Here is a 27,844-nt window from a genome sequence, read left to right on the forward strand (position 1 = left end):
ATCTTTGACATAAAATTAGATGTAGGCCACACACCTTGGTCGCTGCATCCACATCAACACCTCGTTGGATGAGTTCTGACACTATTTCTACATGACCTTCTTTGGATGCAAGATGAAGAGCGTTCAGTCCATTCTGGTAATGAGAAATACACATTATTATTGAACATGTACAGTAGGTAACAATAACACATCTTATATAGTGTAGATATGCCATAGTCCTTCCCTTAAAGGAGTTTCCTCTGGATAGGTCATCAGTATCTGATCGGTGGGGGTCTGACACCTGTGACCTCCGCTGATCAGCTGTTTGAGAAGGCACCAGTGCTCGCAGTAGTGCTGCATCCTTCACTCTGCTCACCAAGCACAGTGTCCTCCATTGTATAGTGGTTGTGCTTGGTAGCACAACTCAGCCCCATTCACTTCAACAGGGCTGAGCTACGCCTAGGCGTCACATGGCCTAGGCAAAGCTGGAGAAGGCCAGAGGGCTACAGCAAGCACCAGTGCCTTCTGAAGCAACTGATTGGTGGGGATCCCAGGAGCCGAACCCCAACCAATCAGATATTGATGACTTAGCCAGAGTGTAGATCATCACTAAAAAAGTCCCAGAAAACCCCTTTAAACCTATCTTCAGCATGCTATATTCGTCTATTCCAAACAATGCTGCCCCTTGGCATCAAAGATAGGGCACTTTCCTACATCACCTCATACCTCCCCAACCTAACATTCAATGTCTCCCACTCATTCGCCACCTCTTACTCTCGCCCTCACTTTGTTGCTGCCCCTCAGGGCTCTTTCCTGGGATCCCTACTCTTTTCTATCTACCCAGTGACTGGGATATAGTATTCACAGTAAGAGTTGTGTACTCTATTTCCTAATATTGAAGTCTCATGTTAAAGAGGACCTTTCATCTCTTCTGGCATGTCTGCTTTAGTACTCTCCCATGAAATAATGTTTTTGGAGCATCTTTTCTTATAACTGTGTGATAAGCCGTTCTTCGGTTACTCTTCAGAAATTTTGGAATAAACCGACAACTGGGCGTTACAATTCCCCTGATCAAAAAGGTGTGTCCCTACATAGTCTGACACTGGCAGCACTGAATGGCCAGTGTAGGACTGTGCAGGGACATTCCCCAACTGGAGAAGAATAGAAGAATGCAGAGCTATATGAAAAGATGTTCCATAATTGTCATATTATTGGAAATACAATTATTCATTTAGAGCTTGTTTACATCTGCTCGGAGGTTGTGTTTTGGGCCTCCATCACAGAATCCGACAACAAGAGAGGATAAAAAAAAGTCAAAGGTGGACACCCAAACAGAAACCAAACCCTATTTGTCAATGGGGCCTGTTTGGCTCCTTTGGTTTCAGTGATGATCTGGAACATCCTTTATTTTTGTTGTTCTGCGATGTGATGTGAATGTAACTTTAAATGAACATGTCAGGAGAGCTGACAGATACTATTGAACAGACCCCACCAACTCCCACCAAATTCCAATTTCCAATATGAAGGCACTCCAGACAGTTATAGGGCTTTCAATAGGGATACAGATTTCCCACAAAAACCTTTGTCAGAAATCCGAAATAATGAAGATCTACAAATCACAGCAGCATCTTTGCTTTTGAAATGAATGTGGATCCAATCTTAGAGATCTCACTAATATGTGGCTTTGTCCTTGTAATAAAAAAATTTAATATTTTTTTTTTAAGCTAAACATCAGAATACAACCAATAACCTGATGTAAAGGTCCTTTTACAGGGGCAGAGGATCAGGGCTATTATTGAGGTTAAGTATTTGTCCAAACGTTCGTTCCTGATAATTGCCTCTGCTGATCACCCGATCAATGAGCAAACTCTTGTTCATAGGGTGATTGCATCTTCTATCAGGCCCATAAAATCATCGCTTGCCCGTGTAATCAGGGACATGCTGCCATCAAACAATATAACTGTATGGGGCAAGGCAATTGCAGCAGCCGTTATTCATTCCCATACAGAGGAGATGATCAGGCAGTTGTCAGGTATGATCGGTTCATTCCTGATAATTGCCTGAACATCGACCCATATAAAACAGCCTTAATATATATCGGATAACTTCGGATTCTCTATTCCAGAGTATTTACCTGATTGCAGACGTTAATATCCACACCATTTTTCAAATAGTCAAGAGCCTTTTCTATGTTACCGGCTCTGGCAGCTCTCAGGTAACTCGCACTTGTGTCAGACGGCTGCAAGACAAAAAAGAATAAATACCATCAGGTTATAAAGCTGATACTACAAAATACCATTCCAGAATCTAAATTTTTTTTTTTTTAAACTTCGAAATTAAACTAACACATATATCAGTCTATGGAAATGGTGGAATCAAAGTACATTATCTGGAATATATGTATAGTGAGGGTCTACACATGTCTGCGTCTCTGATGAGGACCACAGCACTATGGAGACTATTGGAAAGCAAAACCAGAAATTCATTTAAAAAAAAAACAGAAGTTGTATCTGTCCTTTATACTTTCTCTACTATTGTGATCCAGTCCTGATTATGGTTTCCAAAACTGCATCAGAAAACCTGACCGTGTGGCCGTTCCCTTATAACAGGTGAATTATTTTCTATAAGGTTATGGTTGCACTTTTGGGTTATCCAACTACATTAATTTGCTTTTAGTCTGAAGATTACATGGACCTCTTGAATTCCTTTTGTCTATATCCACATTAGATTCAAAGGGCAGGTCAGGCAACAATACTCCATAATTATTATTGCTCCAGTTCCACAAGGTATAGCAATACCTGCAACCTACAAAGGGTGCTCACTGTTTCACAGATTTGTCTCACAACCCTATGTACATGATTGTATCACAGATCTGCGTTCTAAGGATCTGTAAAATGACAACCATATTTGTATGCTATACCTAGTATCATATGAAGGCTAGTGTAGCTGGCTATGCCTGGGCTATGGTTTTAAGGTTGTATATATTAGATATAAGTTTAATTATTATATGATTGTTTTCAGTTAATATAATTTATCAGGTAACATTATAACCATGGCCAAATATTATCCACTAATAAAAGGAATTTGTGGTCTATTATTAAATTAAAACACTAACAATATTTGGTAAAGTTAGTTTCAATTGATGGGACTTATGACACCAAATGAAATAAATAGTAAAAGGTATTGTCGCTTCTGAGACATTGGTGGTATATCGCTAGGCTATACCACCAATGTCAGATAGGTGCGGGTCCCACACGTACCTATCTCCAGAACGAGCCCCCAAAGTGAGCGGAGAGCGATGTACCACCAATGTCTCAGATGAGACTACCCCTTTAATATTCTCAGGAGCCCTGGTTCTCCTGCAGAGATCCAGTAGCCACAGCGAGTCAACGAGCAATACTCCCTGGAAAAAGGTATGCAAAGAAACTCTCCTTCATAAGCAAGAAAGCTGTATTTCTAGTGCCACCTATAGATAGATAACAATAAATACCCAATCCATTTATAAGCCTTCAAACGAGACTATGGGTATCAGCCAAACCAAGGTCCCTCATCTGTGGACATAGGTCTCTAGGTTCTTGCTCCTTGTCATTATAGAGCAGGGTTCTGGTGACTGGGTGAGACACCTTTGATGTAGCTCTTGAGATTCAGCTGTTGTAGGGAGTCTTATAGGCAATTCTCCTTTGAAAAAAGTATGCAAAGTAGCTCTCCTTCAGAAGGAAGAGAACTGTATCTTCTGGTGCCACCTATAGGTAGGTACCTTGCATGTCAATATCCAGAGCCTTGTATAAGACATAGAGTAGCATTTAGATGCACATTGAATGATTACTTGTACCCTAAGATGCTTATATGCCTGGGCCCAACACTAACCCTCAATCTTTTTTAGACCTTTACGCAAGCTTTTTTACACCTACTTCTGTTGATAGATGTGTATTATAGATACATTTTATATAGATAGTCAGTACAATCCAATGCAATTCTAGCTGAACAAACATGTTATAATGATATAAAGTCTCACCCTAACACTTTTACTATAAAGGCTCATCACATCCTCCCACACCGTCTTCATATTTCTTATGATTTACGCCAGCACTTCCAATTAACAATATGCCCTCTTTATGCTTTGCAGATAATACATGTATTCTGATTTTTCCTGCCCTGCACGTAGATGTTTATGTAGCAGTGAGTGCACTGCAACAGACGTCATGGACCCAGTTCACACGTGTTCTGAAAACGGCGATTGTTTCAAAAACAAATGATCAGCATTGCTCGCATCTTGCTTTGGGACAGGGGCCAATGTCTTTTGTTGCTTAGCATAGACGGAATATGCTAGAGTTTAGCAGTCAATCAGTGACCCTAAATTTGTATCATTTGCCTGAAAAAATTTAAACTGAAACATTACAATATCGTTCATGTTTAAAGATCCCAAAATATTACCCCTCCTATAATTATTTTCTTTTATAATTTTAGAAATACGATGCCGAAGGTGTTATCTAACTTGTGAAATAAGATTGATAGACTATGCTTCTAATCATTCAGATAATCTGATAATTATTAATCTAACGGTCTGAATATAAAACTTTGGAGATTACAAATTTAGGAAATTAATTTTTTAAAATGTGATATATATAGAATTTTATAGAAATCATGTTGCCATAATTTGTGTAAAATTTATCAAATGCCATGCAAGGTCTGATAAATTTGGTGCATCTTTAAAGGGCTTCTCTGTGCTAAAGATATTGATAACCTATCCTCAGGCCATTAATATCAGATCAGTGGGTGTCCAACACCCGGCATCCCTGCCAATCAGCTGTTTCAGTATCAGTGTTTGGAGTGGAAGCAGAAGGCTCAGTACAAATAGAGCTTAGCTGCAGCACCCTGGCACGGCCACTACATAGCGCATGGAGCTGTCTGCCTCCAGCTCCGTACACTGTATAGATTCCGGTCCTGTGGTAGCCTGAAACAGCTGATGGTGGGGGTGCTGGGTGTTTGCCCCTCTTTCCACTGGGAACACATACAGGGAGTGCAGAATTATTAGGCAAATGAGTATTTTGACCACATCATCCTCTTTATGCATGTTGTCTTACTCCAAGCTGTATAGGCTCGAAAGTCTACTACCAATTAAGCATATTAGGTGATGTGCATCTCTGTAATGAGAAGGGGTGTGGTCTAATGACATCAACACCCTATATTAGGTGTGCATAATTATTAGGCAACTTCCTTTCCTTTGGCAAAATGGGTCAAAAGAAGGACTTGACAGGCTCAGAAAAGTCAAAAATAGTGAGATATCTTGCAGAGGGATGCAGCACTCTTAAAATTGCAAAGCTTCTGAAGCGTGATCATCGAACAATCAAGCGTTTCATTCAAAATAGTCAACAGGGTCGCAAGAAGCGTGTGGAAAAACCAAGGCGCAAAATAACTGCCCATGAACTGAGAAAAGTCAAGCGTGCAGCTGCCAAGATGCCACTTGCCACCAGTTTGGCCATATTTCAGAGCTGCAACATCACTGGAGTGCCCCAAAGCACAAGGTGTGCAATACTCAGAGACATGGCCAAGGTAAGAAAGGCTGAAAGACGACCACCACTGAACAAGACACACAAGCTGAAACGTCAAGACTGGGCCAAGAAATATCTCAAGACTGATTTTTCTAAGGTTTTATGGACTGATGAAATGAGAGTGAGTCTTGATGGGCCAGATGGATGGGCCCGTGGCTGGATTGGTAAAGGGCAGAGAGCTCCAGTCCGACTCAGACGCCAGCAAGGTGGAGGTGGAGTACTGGTTTGGGCTGGTATCATCAAAGATGAGCTTGTGGGGCCTTTTCGGGTTGAGGATGGAGTCAAGCTCAACTCCCAGTCCTACTGCCAGTTTCTGGAAGACACCTTCTTCAAGCAGTGGTACAGGAAGAAGTCTGCATCCTTCAAGAAAAACATAATTTTCATGCAGGACAATGCTCCATCACACGCGTCCAAGTACTCCACAGCGTGGCTGCCAAGAAAGGGTATAAAAGAAGAAAATCTAATGACATGGCCTCCTTGTTCACCTGATCTGAACCCCATTGAGAACCTGTGGTCCATCATCAAATGTGAGATTTACAAGGAGGGAAAACAGTACACCTCTCTGAACAGTGTCTGGGAGGCTGTGGTTGCTGCTGCACGCAATGTTGATGGTGAACAGATCAAAACACTGACAGAATCCATGGATGGCAGGCTTTTGAGTGTCCTTGCAAAGAAAGGTGGCTATATTGGTCACTGATTTGTTTTTGTTTTGTTTTTGAATGTCAGAAATGTATATTTGTGAATGTTGAGATGTTATATTGGTTTCACTGGTAAAAATAAATAATTGAAATGGGTATATATTTGTTTTTTGTTAAGTTGCCTAATAATTATGCACAGTAATAGTCACCTGCACACACAGATATCCCCCTAAAATAGCTAAAACTAAAAACAAACTAAAAACTACTTCCAAAATTATTCAGCTTTGATATTAATGAGTTTTTTGGGTTCATTGAGAACATGGTTGTTGTTCAATAATAAAATTAATCCTCAAAAATACAACTTGCCTAATAATTCTGCACTCCCTGTATATGCTTAGCTGAGCCACTAAAGCACCTAAAAAATCATGGAAGCAAAAATGTATAGACATGCCGTGGATAAATATAGAAAGTCTACTGCAAGCCGTATACTGTTTGAGCATGATTCTCAATCAGTATATGTAATGCAAAAAACACGTTGCCCTTTAAGTTACCTTCTTGGTGACAGTAGATTAAAATATCGGCATAGGCTGAAGCTGTGGGGTTGATGGGTGCCATAAGTCCTAAAATGAGTTTTGTCCAATAAGTCTCTACAGGTTTTAAATTATATCTATATTATTATCTTATTTTTATTTGTTGCCCAAATGCAGTGAAACAAAAGTGCGCAAACCATGGTGCACGATGCTGTATTTGACCATTGAGAATGAGAAGCAGTCAGTAGTTCATGAAAATAGAGATCATTACAGCTCCACCCACCAGCTCAGGAACATAATTAGAATTAGAGCTTAGAGATGCAGAGAGCAAAAATAAGAAAAATGCTAAAAAATGCATATACAATTCATACAATGGCCAGATACAGTGCGATCACTCATCTATACACACATGGCAGCTTATTCTGAAAAATTATCTGAAACGACGGGTACGAAAATACACCAATCATACATAAAACATTTTAAAAAACCTGATAGGTCAAGTGAATAACATTGACTGTCTGATAATAATAGAACCTCTCAAAGGGTGTGATATACTGTATTGGGCAGCAAGCAGTCAATTCATGATGCTGATGTTTTGAAGCAGGATAAACGGACAAGCAAAAGGATCTAAGTGATTTTGACAAAGACTAAAATGTAATGGCTAGATGACTGGGCAGAGCTCCAAAACTCAAGGCCTTGTACGGTGCTTCCAGTATGCGGAGATTATTATCTACCAGAAGTGATCCAGGGGAGGACAACCCTTGGATTGGCGACATGGTCATTTGAATTAAAGGGTCACTGATGTCTCTTGGGGACCAAAGGTTAGTCAGCCTGGTCCAGTCCCACAGAAGAGTTACTCTAGCATAAACTGCTGAAAAGGAAAATGACGGCTATGATACACTGCTCAAAAAAATAAAGGGAACACAAAAATAACACATCCTAGATCTGAGTTAATTAAATATTCTTCTGAAATACTTTGTTCTTTACATAGTTGAATGTGCTGACAACAAAATCACACAAAAATTAAAAAATTAAAATCAAATTTTTCAACCCATGGAGGTCTGGATTTGGAGTCACACTCAAAATTAAAGTGGAAAAACACACTACAGGCTGATCCAACTTTGATGTAATGTCCTTAAAACAAGTCAAAATGAGGCTCAGTAGTGTGTATGGCCTCCACGTGCCTGTATGACCTCCCTACAATGCCTGTGCATGCTCCTGAGGAGGTGGCAGACAGTCTCCTGAGGGATCTCCTCCCAGACCTGGACTAAAGCATCTGCCAACTCCTGGACAGTCTGTGGTGCAACGTGACGTTGGTGGATAGAGCGAGACATGATGTCCCAGATGTGCTCAATTGGATTCAGGTCTGGGGAACGGGCGGGCCAGTCCATAGCATCAATGCCTTCGTCTTGCAGGAACTGCTGACACACTCCAACCACATGAGGTCTAGCATTGTCTTGCATTCGGAGGAACCCAGGGCCAACCGCACCAGCATATGGTCTCACAAGGGGTCTGAGGATCTCATCTCGGTACCTAATGGCAGTCAGGCTACCTCTGGCGAGCACATGGAGGGCTGTGCGGCCCTCCAAAGAAATGCCACCCCACACCATTACTGACCCAATGCCAAACCGGTCATGCTGGAGGATGTTGCAGGCAGCAGAACGTTCTCCACGGCGTCTCCAGACTGTCACGTCTGTCACATGTGCTCAGTGTGAACCTGCTTTCATTTGTGAAGAGCACAGGGCGCCAGTGGCGAATTTGCCAATCTTGGTGTTCTCTGGCAAATGCCAAACGTCCTGCACAGTGTTGGGCTGTAAGCACAACCCCCACCTGTGGACGTCGGGCCCTCATATCACCCTCATGGAGTCTGTTTCTGACCGTTTGAGCAGACACATGCACATTTGTGGCCTGCTGGAGGTCATTTTGCAGGGCTCTGGCAGTGCTCCTCCTGTTCCTCTTTGCACAAAGGCAGAGGTAGCGGTCCTGCTGCTGGGTTGTTGCCCTCCTACGGCCTCCTCCACGTCTCCTGATGTACTGGCCTGTCTCCTGGTAGCGCCTCCATGCTCTGGACACTACTCTGACAGACACAGTAAACCTTCTTGCCACAGCTCGCATTGATGTGCCATCCCGGATAAGCTGCACTACCTGAGCCACTTGTATGGGTTGTAGACTCCGTCTCATGCTACCACTAGAGTGAAAGCACCGCCAGCATTCAAAAGTGACCAAAACATCAGCCAGGAAGCATAGGAACTGAGAAGTGGTCGGTGGTCACCACCTGCAGAACCACTCCTTTATTGGGGGTGTCTTGCTAATTGCCTATAATTTCCACCTGTTGTCTATCCCATTTGCACAACAGCATGTGAAATTGATTGTCACTCAGTGTTGCTTCCTAAGTGGACAGTTTGATTTCACAGAAGTGTGATTGACTTGGAGTTACATTGTGTTGTTTAAGTGTTCCCTTTATTTTTTTGAGCAGTGTATAAAGGCATCAGAATACCCAGAGCATGTTGTCTATAGGACTATGTAGCCACGGACAAGTCAGAATGCCGAAGCTGACCTATGTCTAATTCTAAAAGCATCTACAACGGACATATAAGCATCAGATGTGGATGTCACTAACACATAAAACCTACAGTACCTAAACATTGTTGCAGATCAAGGACACCCTTGATGACAATGGTTTCCCTAATGGCAATCAAACCATGTGGCTCACCCACCTAAACAGCAGGACAAATTCCAATAGCATATTAAAATACAGACCCGGCTGGTGGCACCTCAAAGAGACCAGGTTCTCACGTGAACATGGTCACAACTAACAGCAACTTTGATAAAAAGTACATATAAGTTGGGTTTCCTATGATCTTCTACTTTATTTTGGTCTCTTTTGCTGCACATTTATTTATCATAAAGACACAATCCTGAGTTTGACAATCCTCTTTCAGGTCCACACCATTTACACTCCCATACTTTCAGAGGAGTTGAGCACTCATCTACTGGACCTACCAGGTTGAATTTGAACCTGGCAGATTTGTTGCAGACAACCTGTTCGGTTTTCCTTAGATGGGACCTGCTCCCATTTTAGGAAAGCTGTATGCAGTCCTCACATGATCCTGGAATGTGGTTTATGCTTTACTATAGAACTTTTTATCCTTGCCTACAGTTTTGTACTTCTCTGCGGACGCAAAAATTTATTGCGCTACTATAATTTAGATTACACATGCTCTGCTATGTTTACATGGCCTTACTGTCTCCTCCATCTGGTTTCTGTCACTCACTGATGGCAAGAAAAGCGTGGTCTGCTACGCATCTCTTTTCTCGTGGAAACTCAAACCTAATAGCCCTATAATATATCGGTGGTATCAGCTATACAATGATTCTGTCCAATACCTGATGGTCTGTAATAAGGGAAGATCCAATGACAAATACACTCTAGTAGACAGAATCAGTCACATTTCATAGTGGATGACCTTAGCAATGACTTATTTTTTCTTTCTTATTCTAGCAGTCTTAAAATGTTATATACACAAAACAGTAGTAAGGAACATCCACGCTAAACCTTCATTGCGAATGCTACACATGACATAAATCATGAAAGAACAGAGCTTGATATGCACCAATTATTTGAAGATGTCACCTTCAGCTATGTGAGAACTAAACGTGCACAGATGGCGGAGACATTACTCATAAAGTGGGTCAGAGGAAAAGACTTTCTTTCATACGGCCTTGTACAAACTGCAAAGGTTAACATCTGTATTTACTCTTAACATTTGCTCAGAGGCTTTCTTCCACAAGAATAGTGGAACTAAGTTGTATGTCTACCGAAAGGTACCAGGCAGGAAACGGCAAACGCGTCTTGTCCTTATTCCTTAACATGTTTCTATATGGTCTAATGGCCCAAAATGAAACCTTAGGCTCTATTTACCCTGTTCACTGGAGGTTTCCATCAGAAAGATTTCTCCCCAGAAACCTCAGACATAGGAGTTTACTGGACACCACTGAGTAATATCCATCACCCATAGATGCCCCTATGGAGGCTTCTTTTTTGGGGCTTCTTTTTTGGAAGATTGCATGCAGTATGAGCCAGAGGCGGATTGTACACCATTGGATCACAGCTGTACCATGTGCATGGGGCCTGTCAGCACAACTAAGACTTTAACCCAGTTTTAGGCAAGAGCCCGATACAAAGCAAGACTCTATGGGCCAGATTTATCATTAGCTCAAGTCAGAATAATGGAGTGAAAAAGTCGCAAATTTTTGCGCAATCACTAAAACTGCGCAAAAATTTGCGACTTTTTTCTGCTCTGCACTATGTTCGCCAGTTTACTAAAAGTGGGCGTGTTTTCTTATGTAAATGAATCTCTCGACAGATTTACTATTGCGACTATTTAAAAAGTCGCAAAAAAGTGCGCAATTTCACTCCAGTGAGGACCATGCTTATCTTATGAGACTTTTTAATAGAACATGCAACTTTTTCGTAAAGACGTACGACTTTTTTGTAAAGATGTGCGACTTTTGTAAAGCTGCTTATGACGGATAAACTGCTACCGTCAAACCACATTTGTTACAGTCTTAAAGGGCCGATCATAAATCTGACTTGGCTAAAACTGACTTTAGCCATATGTGAAAGTGGAGTGAGCTGTCAGAGTAATGATAAATCTGGCCCTATGAGCATACAATTACCAGAAATAGCATTAAAGGGGTTCTCCAGGCTTAAAAAATCTGGCATCCTTTTTTCCTGTTGTAGGAAGAGAGTTTGGTCAGTACTTTCACCCTTGTCAGGCCGCCAATTCCCCCAGAGTCACACTGGCTGCGGGTACTTGTGCTCAGGACCCAACTGCATGTGTTCTCAAGTCTGCCCCTTCAGCTGCTTATACAGAATTTGCAGCAGAACAGGAAGACTTGGGGATGCATGCGCTCAGGATCTGAGTGATGCAGTGGAGATGGTGGCCTGATGGAAGGGGTAGGTACTAACCAAACTCTCTTAACTTAATAGCACAAAAGGCGCCAGGCGATCAGATTTTGTAAACACCTAGAGAACCCCTTTAAGCAAATGTGGCCACTATATGACCTATGATGACAGAACACATCACAAAGTGTTATGAGCTCATTCACAAAAAAGTTGAACAACTATTTTCTGGGTCACATACATGGCATTTTAGAATTGTGTGAGCTACGCTACAGTGGTCCTAAATAAAAGACACTGATCCTTGATTCCATATTGCCTGGTTTTAGAAGAATAAAATCCATTTAAGCTCCAGATTTGGAGAGCAGATCCCTGGATTAATTACCAAATTAAGTAATCTACTAAATGTCACCCCTTTTTTAGGCAATTTAATGAACTAATCAACCTTCACAGCATCATGTGACAGGGAGTTATAAGAAAAGTAAAAAAAATTACTATATGAAATGGCTATACCTGGGTAGATCTGGACGTTACCTGGGAGGGACGTCTGCTAGTATATTAAGAGGATTTATCAGTAAATAAAGTTAAGGTGAGTAACACTTAAAGGGAAACTGTTGCACTGCAATCCATTCTTCTCATTCCGGGGTTAGAGGTTCAGTGGGTGCTCTTTTTAGTGATTTACAGCACATCTTGTGTGAGGTTACATACAAAGATTTCTGTCAGTCACTGATTAGGACAGTCCGCCAGACTGAAGGTGAGAATAAGCAGGGAATTATTTATGCTTAAACTTTTTCCACAAAACTATCTACAGTATATCAATCTATTCAGGTAATATAACATGCCGCCTGCTGAATGGACTGCATTTTCAATGTGACCGGTTCCCTTTAAGAGAACTCAAGGTCTATTATCTCTAGAGCTCTCTGCGAATGTTTCTGTATCTCACATAGAGTTGTATGGAGCACAAAAATTCCTCTGCACCACAAATGTGCTGGAGAAAAAGATCATTCAGGTCAAGTTAGTTGGTTAGATAAGGATTATTCATTCCTTTTGGTGAGTAAATTATGCAAAAAGGTTCTGTTCTAACATGGCCTTGCTGCAGCAGAAGAAGAAGAATAAAAGGACGAGGTCAACATTAGCACCAATTGCTATCACAGTATACAACTAAGGGTGGGTTCACACTAGCATTATGGAGTCCGTTATGGCTTTCCGTTATAACAGGGTTATAACGGAACATAACGGAATCCAAAGGATGGAATGCAAAACAGAAGCCTTTAAGAGGCATTCCATTTTGCTCCGTCCTAATAGAAGTCTATGGGAAAACATAACGGATCCGTCTGGGTCCTGTTATGCAAGACGGAAAACAAAGTCCTGTCGACAGGACTTTGTTTTCCGTCTTGCATAACGGGAACCAGACGGATCCGTTGTGTTTTCCCATAGACTTCTATTAGGACGGAGAGCAAACGGAATGCCTTTTAAAGGCATCCGTTTTGCATTCCGTTATAATGCGAGTCTATGGGCAGCAAAACGGATCCGCCCTTCCGTCTTATGGATTCCGTTATGTTTCGTTATAACCCTGTTATAACGGAAAGCCATAACGGACTCCATAACACTAGTGTGAACCCACCCTAAAATCAAAACCATACTTCCAAACCAAAACTTGGCTTTTCCCTGTAATAAAGAGCTTTGAAATATCTGGTTACCCAGCAATACGCACTGGTTGAGATTGCCATAATGGTATCATAAAACCACCTGAATATTGTAGAGAACAAGGCCCAGAACACCTTGGTTTTCATAAAAGTACCCACTGCCATGACAGAAATGACCGACACTACGAAGTTAACCCTGATTCCCAATCAAAACACACAGGGGGAGATTTATCAAACTGCTGTAAAGTAGAACTGGCCTATAGTAGCCCATAGCAACCAATCAGATTCCACCGTTAATTTTCCAAAGGAGCTGTGAAAAATGAAAGGTGGAATCTGATTGGTTGCTATGGGCTACTAAGCCAGTTCTACTTTACACCAGTTTGATAAATCTCCACATAGATTTAAATTCAACTGAAAAAAAATAAAAGGAAAACAAATTATAGTGAAAAAATAAAGGAAAAATAAAATGAAAAATAAAAAATATATGGTTAACTATGGTTACACACATGAAACAAATCATAGGATTTTCTTGGAATCAAGTACCGTAAATGAAAACTATTTTTATGGTTATGGGTAATGGCTGTGGAATATTTACTACAATAACTCAGGGTGACAAAGAGCCAAATTAAAAGAAAAAACAGCAACAAAGCGGCGCTGTCCTCAGATTACTGTGGCAAGGGATTTCCTTTCAACGCTGAGCCTGCATTTTAACTATTGCAGACATTTTGGGAAGAGTCCAGGCTGCTCTTACAGTTCATGCTGCCGTAGGCACTTAACGTGAGTGCACCGTAAAGTAGAATATGTTTATGCCCATTTCCATACACTGACCTTCTGCTATGTGGAGAGACAGTGTTAAGTTTATTAAGGCCAAATCAAATAAAAAGAATAGTAAAACAGAAAAAGATAACTTGCCAAGAGTGCTCGTATGAGAAACGTGAACATTTAAGATATAAATGAGCACAATGCAGGATAAGAGAAACAGGATACGATCAGAAATGGCTCCTTCTTTCTTGACTACCTGGTCATCACCTGACTAATAATCGAAAGATTCTAGAAATAATGTGCAAACTTTGCAGCCAGAGCTTCAGAGTTTTGCCGGGTGTAGTCCTAACAAAGCATGAGGGTGCTATGCAGCCATGATACAGCAGTCTGGGTGGTCCTGTATGGTATAGTCATACTTCTGGGGGGAAAAGACTTGCTGCTTGTGTGGATAGTTAAAGGGGTTTACCCACAAATAGCATGTAGCACCTATCTTCAAGATAGCTGATAAATGTCTGATTGATGCAGCCCCCCCGCCACTGGACCCCAGACTGATCGATGGAACATGGTTTCTGATCCCCTAATTCCTCCTCACAGCAAAACGGCAGAGTGTAGGAGATTGAAGGGCATGATGATGGAGCATGCCCACTGCAAATCTTTTGGGCCAACAGCTGATGAAGTCTTGAGTTACTGCGATACATGAAGGGTTTGGGTTCGATTTGGGTCCGAATCGATTCCATACAAATCAAATGTGCTCCAATTGGCCTGGAAATGTGTCTGTAACATTCTGATGTCACCCAGGACTCTTATTTTTTTTTCTCTTTTGTCTCTCACATTTTAAATGTAAATTCTATTAATTTCTCTCTCTCTCTTTCTCTCTAAAATTTACCCGAATTGAATCACCAAAAATTAAAATTTGGAACCACCTAGAATTTTTACTAAATTTGTGTTGAATCTGACATGTTTAGAATTGATTTGATCATCTCTAGATACCACCGGACTCCGCTTAACGATTTTTTGGAAGATTTCCATACTACTTTTATATTTGTACTTACTGCATTATTGGACATATTTGTCTTTCTTTTTCAGGTGGATTCCGATCACATTTCATCTCTGAATTTTACGCACAATTTTGTCTATGTTTGTTATGTATATTAGACACAGGTCTCCGTTTCTGCCCATTGATTATATCATCTGTCTTGTGGGGTCCACTGATCATATTGGGGGTCTGGGACATGCTTTCTTATATGGAAGTGCCTTTTTTATTTTTATCTTTCAGTGTTTCTTTTTTTATCACTTAATAAAATGTGCATTTGCTCTGGTGCCGTCATATATGCATACTGTGGTTCTGTTCATCTCCTAGTTCTTTGCTCATGTGTTGGCTGGCACTCAGTTTGCAACAATGGTGCCCAACATTGGGCATCTGGGTCAATCGCTACTCTATTAAATCTCCCACTCACTGGGGTTGAGGAGTAAGGATCAACGAGGGGCTTTCAACCACAATTCTTGTGATCAGTGGGGGGCCCACAAGTGGGAATCCCAGAGATCAGACATTTTTTTACCTAACCTGTGAACAAGTGTTAAATGAACTGTTGTTTATGGGGGAACCCATTTAGGCAGATATGGCGAGTTTACTTCTTAACTGCCCAATATGCCCCCTGTAGCTTTCAATCACAAAATATAAAACCTTTATCAGTGCTGCCCACTCTTCATTAGAAGACAATCACGCGGACAACATATATAGTAAATTACCCCAAAGCTGATATAGATGGATTCCTATATATCTATATCCTGCCACATCTGTAAATCTATGAGCAGCCAAATACAAACTAGCACAATAGTGCCCAATGGTTCACGTTTTATACTTTTCTATCACCTTCAGCAATGATAGAACCAAAGAATGATTTCCACCCATACTACATAGTGTTATAATGTGGTCTAGAGGGACTCAAAAGAACAAGAGGTACTGCAGATGGAGGAGCAGACGCGTGGTGCGGATGCCGACGGGATCTGTACGATTTCTGCACTATTGCATAATCAGACCATCAAGACTATAGCAGCAATTGAACACATACTCATACATAATGCAAATGACCCCATGTAGCTCGTCACATCAGCCTGTATTATGGTACATCTGAGCAATATACACTAACAAGCCGTGTTACATTACCAGCACACTGTTCTTTTCCATGATTTAGTCCATTGGAGCTGACAAGTTCCAGATGAAACCATCAGTAAGCAGGGTATCCAAATGAGTGATAGCAAACCCCCCAACCGGCACAGCAAATACTTTGCCATTGTTGTATGGCCAGACTTGCACAGGGTCAGCACACTCCTAAATCCACAGCAATGGAGAAATAATGATTTCACGTCACGCCCGGGAATCACAGGGCTTAGTTATACTGCGGCACTGACTGCACTGAGAGCTGTAGGAATAGACGGCAGGTTTTGAAAGCAATATTAAGGGGGGAAAATTGTGATAGCCTATGCCAAACATATAATCTATTATTAGGGCATGTAGCAAATGTGTCACACATGCTACAGCTTACAGAATAGTAGCATATGTAGTGCACTGAATGCCATATTATGGAGGTATTCTGTCCTAGGTGCATAGCTTGCTATAAAATACACCTAAAATCACTTTAAAGACATTTTCTGGGAGTACAGTATTGACGACATATTCTCAGGATAGGTCATCAGGTCATATCTGATTGGCGGTGGTCCGACTCCCGGCATCCCCAGCAGCCACATGACCGATAAACATGGCATCACTGGCCTAGGTGAGCGTCGTGGTCTCTTCAAACAGCTGATCACTGAAGGGGGGGGGGGGCAGGGAGTTCATCGTCCACCGATCAGATATTGATGACCTCTCCTAACGTTAGGCCATCAATACTGAACTCCTGGAAAACCCCTTTAAATTATACAATAATACATTCCTTAAAGGGAAATAAAATAGCTGTATTACCTGCAGGGGTGCACCTAGCCTTTCTGCTGCCTGTGCCGAAAACTGAAACGGCGCCCCCCCCATGCCAATTTCTTAACCTAACCCCTTTGCCACAATGAAAGCACTCATTGCCCATGGCCCTTCTGCTGACCGCCCCCCCCCCCCTTGCCCCTACCCGGTGCTGCCTGAGGCGATCGTCTCACCTGGCCTCATTGGTGGTGCACCCTTGACTACCTGGCATCAACCCTCAGTGATGGGAACCCTGATGGCAATAATATGGCTAATTGTGGCTGAGGGCACTGATTGGGTGTAGCACTCTTGTAAATAAAGTCCAGGTGGACCCTCACAGCACCACCACTGGATCGGCGGGGCATAGGAGAGGTGACTAGTGGGGCCAAGAGTGTTGAATTTTATAGAATTTGCTGCTCTTTTTGTTGCAATTCTGAAAATCTAGATAACCATTTAGGAGGATCAATACATAAACTTAGAATTAACCTACTAATATATATTAGCTATCAAGTTCACCAGCCAATTCAGAGGTAAATAGTAAGGGTAATACACATACTGTACCCGAAAATATAGACCCTGACCCTCTCTTTGATAATGATAGTAGCTGAGGTAGTTGGGCAATGTCATAATATTATATAAGTTTATCCTATCTTATTTATTATCTATACTCTACTTCTATAGCGCTGACATATTCCGCAGTGCTTTACAGGTATTAGCATCACACTCGCCCCAATAGGGCTCACAATCTAAGATTTCCTATCAGTATGCCTTTGGAGTTTGAGAGGAAACCGGAGTACCCGGAGGAAACCCATGCAAACTCCATGCAGATGTTTGTTCCAGAGCGTCTAGTATCAGATGAGCCTCAGACTGTGTTGTATGCAGTGAGTCCAGGTGTAGGTGCATGGGTGGTGGTCTTTCCTTCACATGCATAGCAGTATGAAAGCTCTTTGTACAACTGGTCACCACTTTTGCATTGTGCATAGTCTTAGCCAGATAGGATCAGTTAAGGTTCAAAAGACCTCACTGGTCACATTGGCAGGTTTTTATTATGAGTGAAATTTTCAGACAGTTTTGTAAGCGTCTAGAAAAACTGCACCAAATGTCACACAATGTTTGCTAAATCTGATGCATCCAACCCTTTAAAAGCGATGGTATATTTTTGGGATCAATCACTACCTGATTGGCGAAGGTCCGACACTCTACACAGAGATCTCTGTGGTGCAGCGGACACAGCTGGTTACTGCAGTACCGCTCCCTGCGAAGTGAGTGCGCAATGGATGGACCGCACTGGAGATACTGCAGAACAGCTGGTCATGTGTGGAGGTGTGGAGTGTCAGACACCCAATGAACAGATAGTGATGGCCTATCCTGGGGATAGGCCATCATTTTGAAAGGGTTGGAAAACTCCTTTAAATCTAGCACTTCTGTCTTGAGATGTTAATCCACTTTCGACACCACCCCTTCACTTCAGTAAGATTACGACAATTTTAATGACGCAATTGATAAATCTGTGAGGCTCAGGTATTTGTTTTGTTTAACTACACTAATAATAATAATAATAATAATAATAATAATAATAATAAAGGGAGCTTCACAATAACTTGTGTATATGAAAAAATGACAACGTAAAGGCAGTAGGGACACTGTAAGAGCAGAATGAATAGGATGTAGGAAAACGTGTATAGAGAGAAGTCGCATCATATGTGACATGTTTACCTTAAAGGGGTTCTCCAGGAATTAAAAAATGAAAATACTTAAATATTATTTTATAATAAATATATTCAGAAATACTTTTCGTTACTTAGAATGGCTTGTTTTGTCTAGGGAGCAATCATTAGGAGAAATAAAATGGCCGCCGTCCTATCGGTTAACACAAAACCTATCCTAATCACACAGGAGGACAAGATACTTCACAACACTGAGGTAAAGAGCTGCCTCATCCTCCTCTCTGCTCTGCTCGTCAGGAATCATGATCCTGAATACAGGTGAATCTCTGTGGGAATAGAGATGATGAGGAGACATGAGAGGAGGGTGAGGTGTGGCTAATGAGCAGCAGCACTTGTTTACCACAGCCCCACATTACCACAGTCTGTCCTGTCCGTCCTCTCTGTACTTCATGTTTCCTCATGAACTAAATTCCCCAGAGATACAGCTGAAGATCTTATCATCTGTATTCAGGATCATAATCCTTGACAACTAGAGAGGAGGAGGATGAAGCAGCTCTTTACCTCAGTGTTGTAAAGTAACTTGTCCTCATGTGTGATCAGGACAGGTTTAGTGTGAATTAATGGCAAAGTGGCCATTTTGTTTCCCCTGATGATTGCTCCGCAGACAAAATGAGCCATTATAAATAATGAAAGGTGTTTGAGAATATATTTATAATAAAGTAATATTTAAGTATTTTCATTTTCTTAATTCCCAGAGAACCCCTTTAATCCCCTATATACCACCACAAATCGAAAGCGCAGAGCACAAATAATTGTAAATTTAGCAAATACCGCGCTAACAACTTGTGTCTTTGAATTGCTAAGAATTCACATCAAGGACTCTTACATGTGCCCAGTACACCAGAACTTGAACCAGAACATAAAAGGGTTTGTCTCATCTGAGACATTGGTGGCATATCCCTAGAATATGCCACCAATGTCAGATAGGTGTGGGACCCACCTCCGGGACCTGCTCTTACCTCCAGAAATAGCCCTCCATTCATTTTTCTGGGACTGACGAAAATAGTAAAATAGTCAAGCACTTGCTCGGCTGTCTCAGGCAGTCCCATAGAAGAGAATTTAGTGGTGGCCACACCTGTGCAGTGCACTCTTCATTCATTTCTATGGGACTTCTGAAAATAGCCAAGTGAGCTTGGTGTGCTCTCCTTCACTTTCAGGTGTCTGTTCTAGAGATAGATGCAGGTTCCAGAGGTGGGACCTGCACCTATTTGACATTAGAGGCATATCCGAGCTGTATGCCAACAATGTCTTAGATGAGACAACCCCTTTAAATGGAACACTCAAGGAACCTATTACCTCTTTCCAATACAAATGAAGTTTTGGGCATCTTCAAAGGAGGTGCATGAACTTAACCGCTTCCTGTCAGCATTTTTTACATTTGTTTGTTCATCTTTTCTTTATTTTACATAACAATTTGGGATTATAATACAGTCTATGAACTGTGTGCCAATTCGAAAGAACTCAAGAAGCATTTAAAGAAACCTTACTTATCAGTAGATATGTTCCCCAGGTCTTTTTGCCGTTTATCAAAAGGCATTACTTCCAGCATAATTATTTATCATTAAGGAATATATCTTACTTAAAGGGTTTCTACCTGACCATGCCACAACTAAATATTTGAAAAAAGGGTTGAAAGAAAAAAGTTCTTGTCTCAATTTGGGGCCTTTAAGGCATGTCTTAATAGGAGATATCTAAAAACAGTGCTCCGTGGTAGGCAAAAGTCTTCCTTCAAAATGTCAAACAAAAAAGGCCCAGCAGATCCTACACCTGGCAAAGTCTATGGATCCCAACTTCTCAACTAAGTCTAGCCCAAGATGCTAGAAAAATTGTTTTCATAAAGTGGTGTGAATATAGTGTACCCTGATATCCACACATTCTTCTCAAGAAAAGCCATAGAATACGTAGGTAGACTATAATACCCACGTTGCCCTGCTTCTACAAGTTCAAAAAAAAGACATGTTAATATGTCCGCATTGGTATCATATTGAAATTATCAGTTCAAAAAGACTTTAACTGGGTGGCCAAAATAGTAAAAAAAAAATGAGTTACTGCCAATCCTCCCACAGTAAATAACAGCGAGCAAGTCTACCCCCTTTCCATATGCAATCCGTAAGAAGAGCGTCTAATGTTTTAAATGTCTTTATAGGAATCCACACTGGACCATTAGCACAGAAAAATAACACTTGAGGCAAAACAACCATTTAAACCAAGGAAATTCTAGATGCCATAGATAGAGGAAGGCGCTTCCAAATCTTTACCATTAAGGTTTTTACAACATTGTTATATTCTCAGTCTCACTCCCACATTCCCGCCTCAGTGAGCTGGAATACATGGCTGGTGTCAGGTGTCACAATGACCTTAGCTGTATGCTGCAGAATGATGTCACATCACCAGCGCCATGCATGATATCCACAGCAAATGAGTGCTCTGTATAAAAATACTTCTAAATGCAGTCTCTTCATACACAAATCAGTGGGAGCGACCCTCCTCATGTCCTCAGGATCCATTTCAATACTTCCAGTTCTCTTTCAAGCATACCTACCAACATACTTGCAGGCAGTTAACCCCTTAATCCTGCCCCGGTAATGCCCAAATCAGCTTGGAAACTCCCACTTATGAGGGTGGCCTACAGAAACTCCATCAATTTTTGGCTCGGGACAGCCCGAATTTACCACGTCTCTGAAAATTGAGGACAATCCCAGCAAAATCAGGACTGCTGTAAAATATGCATTAAAGAGGATCCCTCGCCTCCCCTGACATGTCTGTTTTAGTACATACTTGAATTTCCCATGTAATACCTAGTAATGAGCGGCATAGGCAATATTCTTTTTTGCGATATTTCGGAAATTTTTAGCATAATAATCGCCAAAAATTTGCGAATTCCAGAATTCGTGAACTCCAGTCATTTTTTTTGCAATTGCGCAAATCGGCACTAATGATGCGCATATTTTTTACTTCACATTTTATCAGGTCAGGTAGATATTACTGATTGGTGCGCTAAGTATTACCTAACACCCTGCACTGGAACCTATCAGCTACACTATATCCCTATCTAACCTACACTGACTATCTCCCACTAACTATGTGTATTATATATATATAAGCTAACTAACTAACTAACTAACTAACTAACTAACTAACTATCTAATGTAATTACACAGCAAAGCACAGAGCACAGCAATGACACTGCTGTCTCTCTCAGAACTCCATAAAACTGTAGAAAATGGCTGCTGGGGAGGTTCTTATATAGTAAGGGGTAGGCAACTTTCCTATTGGTTGCTAGGGATGTTGCTAAGCTCTGACAAAGATATTGCAGCCTTCTCATTGGCCCACAAGCAAGAAGGGAGGTTACTGATGAAAAAAAAAATCTAGAATATTCGCGATTACGAATATATAGCGCTATAGTCTACATCTTCGCAAATTCTCAAAGTGCCGATATTCGCGATAAAAATTTGCGATAAAGACAGCCCAGGGGCCACGGAGGGAGCTACAGGGAATTTTAACATATTCTATCAGACGTCGTATGTATGGAGGTTTCACCACTAGAAGCATTGTCAGAGCCTGTATGACCTCCATACTACAGAGCAGTGGAGTCAGAAGGACACAAACCACAGTTCTACTTAATGGATGGCAAATGCATCCCTGTATTATCCTCATCATGTAAACTCTAAGTTCTTAAAGGGAACCAGTCACCATAAAAATGCAGTAGGTTATAGAGAAGGAGGAGCTGAGCAGATTGTTGGGAAACGATTCTGCATAACTTGTAATTCTTTCATTTTACTCCTACTCATTCTGGGCTTTGGTGTCCAGTGGGTGATCTTATACAGTCTTCTTTATAAGTGCACATAGAGAGATAGGTGTCAATCAGTGGGTAAGTCCTCCCACCGGACTCCAAAGCCCAGAATGAGCAGGCATTAAATAAAACAAAAAAATACAAGGGTCCATTCACACGACCGTATTTCCGATCAACATTTTATGCGGATCCAAAGCAGACCCATTCATTTGTAGGCGTGCTCTCTGCATCCCTATGTCCAGGTCGCAGCCATGCAAAAAAAATATAGAACATGTCCTATTATGTTTTGAGGACAAGAATAGGCATTTGTTACATAGTGCGGGGCGTGCAGAAGGGGAAACTGCGAGATTCACTCAGGCAGTGTGCGTGTTTTGCGGATCTGCGATTTGTGGACCGCAAAACGGACACGGTCATGTGAATGCCCCCTTACACTGAATCTTTCCCTAAATTATTGGTCCACATCCAATCAATCTTTTTTGCAGATCCGATGCAGACCCATTCATTTCTAGGTATGCTCTCTGCATCCATATCTGGTCTATGGCCATGTAAAAAATTTTAAATAAAACATGTCCTGTTACGTTTTGCGGACAAGAATAAGCATTTATTACATAGTGCAGGGCGTGCAGAAGGGAAAACTGCGGGATGCACACAGGCAGTGTGCGTGTTTTGCGGATCCGCGTTTTGTGGACCGCAAAACAGATACGGATGTGTGAATGCTCCCTTAGGGCTCATGAACACGATCGTATGTATTTTGCAGGCCGCAAAAAAACGGATCCACAAAAAATACGGATGACATCCGTGTGCATTCCGTATTTTGCGGAACAGAACAGCTGGCCCTTCTTAGAACAGTACTTTCCTTGTCCGTAATGTGGACAATAATAGGACATGTTCTATTTTTTTGCGGAACGGACATACGGACATACGGACATACGGAAATGGAATGCACATTTTTTTGCGAACCATTGAAGTGAATGGTTCCGCATACGGTCCGCAAAAAACCCCGAACGGACATGGAAATAAAATACGTTCGTGTGCATGAGCCCTACAAAGCTATATCAGTCTGCTCAGCTCCTCCAGCTCTATAACATGCCGCCTGCAGATTGGACTGTTCTCCATGTGACACGTTCCTATAACTGCCTCAGTGCTAAGACGTGATACAACAGTCACACTGTACATCGGCGACCATCATCGCTACCAGAATGCCTTCTCTGTGTCATCAGATACTGTCTGTCACTGAGGATGACCTGATTAATTGGGAAGTCAATCTCATCTGCCATATTGTACAGTCAGTCTTCAAATTTGGCAGCTGTGCTTTAAACCTCTGACACTTGAGGTTGGCCACGTCCCATTCAGATAACAGCGCAGAACATACGGTCGGCATCAAATCAAATAGCCTTGATCGATGCAGACTGTCTGAGCGTTCCTACATTTACGTGGTAAATAACATTCCTAATTTCAAATGCAAAGAATGTACACACGGCGTTAGAGATTGCACACAGATGCAGCAGAGCCAAATGTGTTATTGACTAGTTAGATCTGCATCGCTTCTGCATTATTCATTATTAAGATTATTCAATGCAGTCCTAGGTAAAACCCTAGTAAATACAATGTGATTCACCATGAGACGTGCCAAATGCCAAACTCAACACAATGCCACAGCAGAAGGCGCAGTATAATGAATGGCTTTTCAGTAAATGACACAAGTTATGCTCGACACCTTTACAGGATAGGCTTCCAACATTGATCACACAACTGATTTGCTGGACTATAACATAAGTAAATGACCTTCAGGACTGAGCCGCTGAATTTAGTGCACCTAAAAATGATACAATGACAAAAGATACAAAATAGCAACATAATAAAATAGAACAAACATGAAATGGTCAATATTTCTCCATTTATGGTCCAGCGAGAGAGGACATTGAAATGTCAAATACTGTACTACATTTAACCTGGAGGCAAGGGCAAACGCTGACGTCCTGCGCAGATGCATGTAAAAGTCTGCATCTGTTCCTCTCCTACAAGCTAAGTGACCAAGATAAAGATGGGTCATTTCAGACATTCCCCAGCTCCTGAAAACGACCAAGAAAAGGACGAAGAAATCCTTACTTGTCCGAAAAAGATTTCTCCTTCTTCCACTGCCATATTTGAAATGCAACCTTATAATAGGATGAATTAACACCGCATCCCAGGAGGAAACATAAAAAAAATCAAAAAAATCACAAAGCGCAATCCGGAAAAGACAAAGCCTTATAATTCCAGGTGACGTCCCAGGGTCTCGCACTCAACCATGCTCTTCACAACACTTGCAAACAACAGTGGAAGAGGATTCCTGGCTGACTTACCATGTTTGTAAGCTCCAATCATTCTCTGTATATGTAACCATGATATGTGGCATACCAAAAATAGCAGCAGAATCAGCTGGCTACTTCCCTCCAGTTGCTTGGAAGGGCTCAGAAGAGGCTTTTGTCATTTCGCTTATCAGCTTTCTCAGCTGTAATTCAGCCCGCTTAGAATAATGAATCAAATGGCAAGACCTATGGAAAGCCGTACGCTGTGAAGTCTGAGGGAGTCTAGTAAGTGCGCCTTTTGTGTACTGGAGACATAAGCATATTAAAAAAACAAAAAGGGTCAAAAAGACTGAAAGAGGCTTAAGAAATGGAAGCTGCACCAAGGCTAATAACATTAAGCAGTAAAAGAGAATCTTCCTTATCCACAACACCATAAGAGAGAACATCATATATATATATATATATATATATATACAGTACAGACCAAAAGTTTGGACACACCTTCTCATTCAAAGAGTTTTCTTTATTTTCATGACTATGAAAATTGTAGATTCACACTGAAGGCATCAAAACTATGAATTAACACATGTGGAATTATATACATAACAAACAAGTGTGAAACAACTGAAAATATGTCATATTCTAGGTTCTTCAAAGTAGCCACCTTTTGCTTTGATTACTACTTTGCACACGCTTGGCATTCTCTTGATGAGCTTCAAGAGGTAGTCCCCTGAAATGGTTTTCACTTCACAGGTGTGCCCTGTCAGGTTTAATAAGTGGGATTTCTTGCCTTATAAATGGGGTTGGGACCATCAGTTGCGTTGAGGAGAAGTCAGGTGGATACACAGCTGATAGTCCTACTGAATAGACTGTTAGAATTTGTATTATGGCAAGAAAAAAGCAGCTAAGTAAAGAAAAACGAGTGGCCATCATTACTTTAAGAAATGAAGGTCAGTCAGTCAGCCGAAAAATTGGGAAAACTTTGAAAGTAAGGGCTATTTGACCATGAAGGAGAGTGATAGGGTGCTGCGCCAGATGACCTGGCCTCCACAGTCATCGGACCTGAACCCAATCGAGATGGTTTGGGGTGAGCTGGACCGCAGAGTGAAGGCAAAAGGGCCAACAAGTGCTAAGCATCTCTGGGAACTCCTTCAAGACTGTTGGAAGACCATTTCAGGGGACTACCTCTTGAAGCTCATCAAGAGAATGCCAAGAGTGTGCAAAGCAGTAATCAAAGCAAAAGGTGGCTACTTTGAAGAACCTAGAATATGACATATTTTCAGTTGTTTCACACTTGTTTGTTATGTATATAATTCCACATGTGTTAATTCATAGTTTTGATGCCTTCATAGTCATGAAAATAAAGAAAACTCTTTGAATGAGAAGGTGTGTCCAAACTTTTGGTCTGTACTGTATATATACGGTACACTGCCTGTCCAAAAAAAAAAAAAGATTCTCTATGGGGTTAAGGTCTGGACTGTGGTGGCCAATCCATGTGTGAAAATGATGTTTCATGCTCCCTGAACCACTCTTTCACAATTTGAGCCCGATGAATCCTGGCATTGTAATCTTGGAATATGCCCGTGCCATCAGGGAAGAAAAAATCCATTGATGGAATAACCTGTTCATTCAGTATGTTCAGGTAGTCAGCTGGCCTCATTCTTGGAGCACATACTGTTGCTGAACCTAGACCTGACCAACTGCAGCAACCTCAGATCCTAGCACTGCCCCCACAGGCTTGTACAGGAGGCACTAGGCATGATAAGTGCATCACTTCATCTGCCTCTCTTCTTACCCTGATGCGCCCATCACTCTGGAACAGGGTAAATCTAGACTCATCAGACCACATGACCTTCTTCCATTTCTCCAGAGTCCAATCTTTATGCTCCCTAGCAAATTGAAGCCTTTTTTCTGGTTTGCCTCACTGATTAGTGGTTTTCTTACGGCTACACAGCTGTTCAGTCCCAATCCCTTGAGTTCCCTTCGCATTGTGCAGGTGGAAATGCTCTTACTTTCACTATTAACCATAGCCCTTAGTTCTACTGTTGTTTTTCTTCGATTTGATTTCACCAAACGTTTAAGTGATCGCCGATCACGATAATTCAGGATTTTTTTCCCGCCACATTTCTTCCTCGAATACGATGGGTCCCCACTATCCTTCCAGTTTTTAATAATGCATTGGACAGTTCTTAACCCAATTTTAGTAGTTTCTGCAATCTCCTTAGAAGCATGCCAATGATTTGACCCTTCTCAAACAGACTAACATCTTTTCCACGACCACGAGATGTGTCTTTTGACATGGTTCTTTAAGAAATGAGAAGCAACTCATTGCACCAGTTGGGGTTAAATAACTTGTTGCCAGCTGAAAGACAATCGCCCATGCAGTAATTATCCAATACGACTTTTTTTTTGGACAGGCAGTGTATATAGTATATGCTATGGGCTGGAAATAAAACCTAAAGCTGGCCATACATTACCGATAGCTTTTCGACAAATGTTTGTTCTGTTGAAACGCTGATGCATGCTTTTTCAGTGGGGAGAGGGGAGTCCACTGCTTCAAAAGAATCAAACATGTTGAAATTCAGCATGTCCAACCCTTCTTTCCTCTGACCTTTGCTGTTAATGGAGAGTTAGGATGCCTCATACACATGAGATGATTGTCTGGTCCTGCAGAAATTGTCAGGTTCGGCCAACATTAATCCAATGTGTTTGGCCAATTTAAATTGCCTTGTGTCTAGACAAGAGAATCTCGCGCCGAATTTCCTCGTGCTTCGTGTCAGTGAATCCATTTAACCTGAAATAGTATAAAAGACAAACTTACCTCCTTCATTTGTTCGCAACGGGCCGCCAGCCTCCATCTTGCTTGAAGATCTCGGCTGAAATCCAGTGCGGCGTGAGATTACATCACCTGCACATGGGATTTCGACCGAGATCTTCAAGCAAGATGGCGGCGGCCGGCCCGTTGTGAGCAAATGGAGGCGGTAAGTTTGAATTATTGTTAATTTTATACTCAGATGCGGCGATCATGTATGAACGCGGCATCTGTGGGGTACAATGACGGGGGCGGCGCTAT

The 27,844-nt window shown here is 41.5% G+C and overlaps 1 protein-coding gene across 8 annotated transcripts in view; it reads right to left on the reverse strand.

The window, feature by feature from the left end:
• Positions 1 to 27,844, reverse strand: part of ANK3 (ankyrin 3) — a 753,651-nt gene that overhangs the window by 250,791 nt on the left and 475,016 nt on the right. For all 8 annotated transcript variants that reach the window (XM_040437293.1, XM_040437301.1, XM_040437297.1 and 5 more), the window contains 2 exons: positions 2,114 to 2,218; positions 35 to 133 (listed from right to left, as the gene is read on the reverse strand). In XM_040437293.1, coding sequence (XP_040293227.1) covers positions 35 to 133; positions 2,114 to 2,218 — 204 coding nt within the window. The remainder of the gene's footprint in view (positions 1 to 34; positions 134 to 2,113; positions 2,219 to 27,844) is intronic.

This window comes from Bufo bufo, chromosome 6 (assembly GCF_905171765.1).
Source record: "Bufo bufo chromosome 6, aBufBuf1.1, whole genome shotgun sequence".
NCBI classification, from domain to species: Eukaryota; Metazoa; Chordata; class Amphibia; order Anura; family Bufonidae; genus Bufo; species Bufo bufo.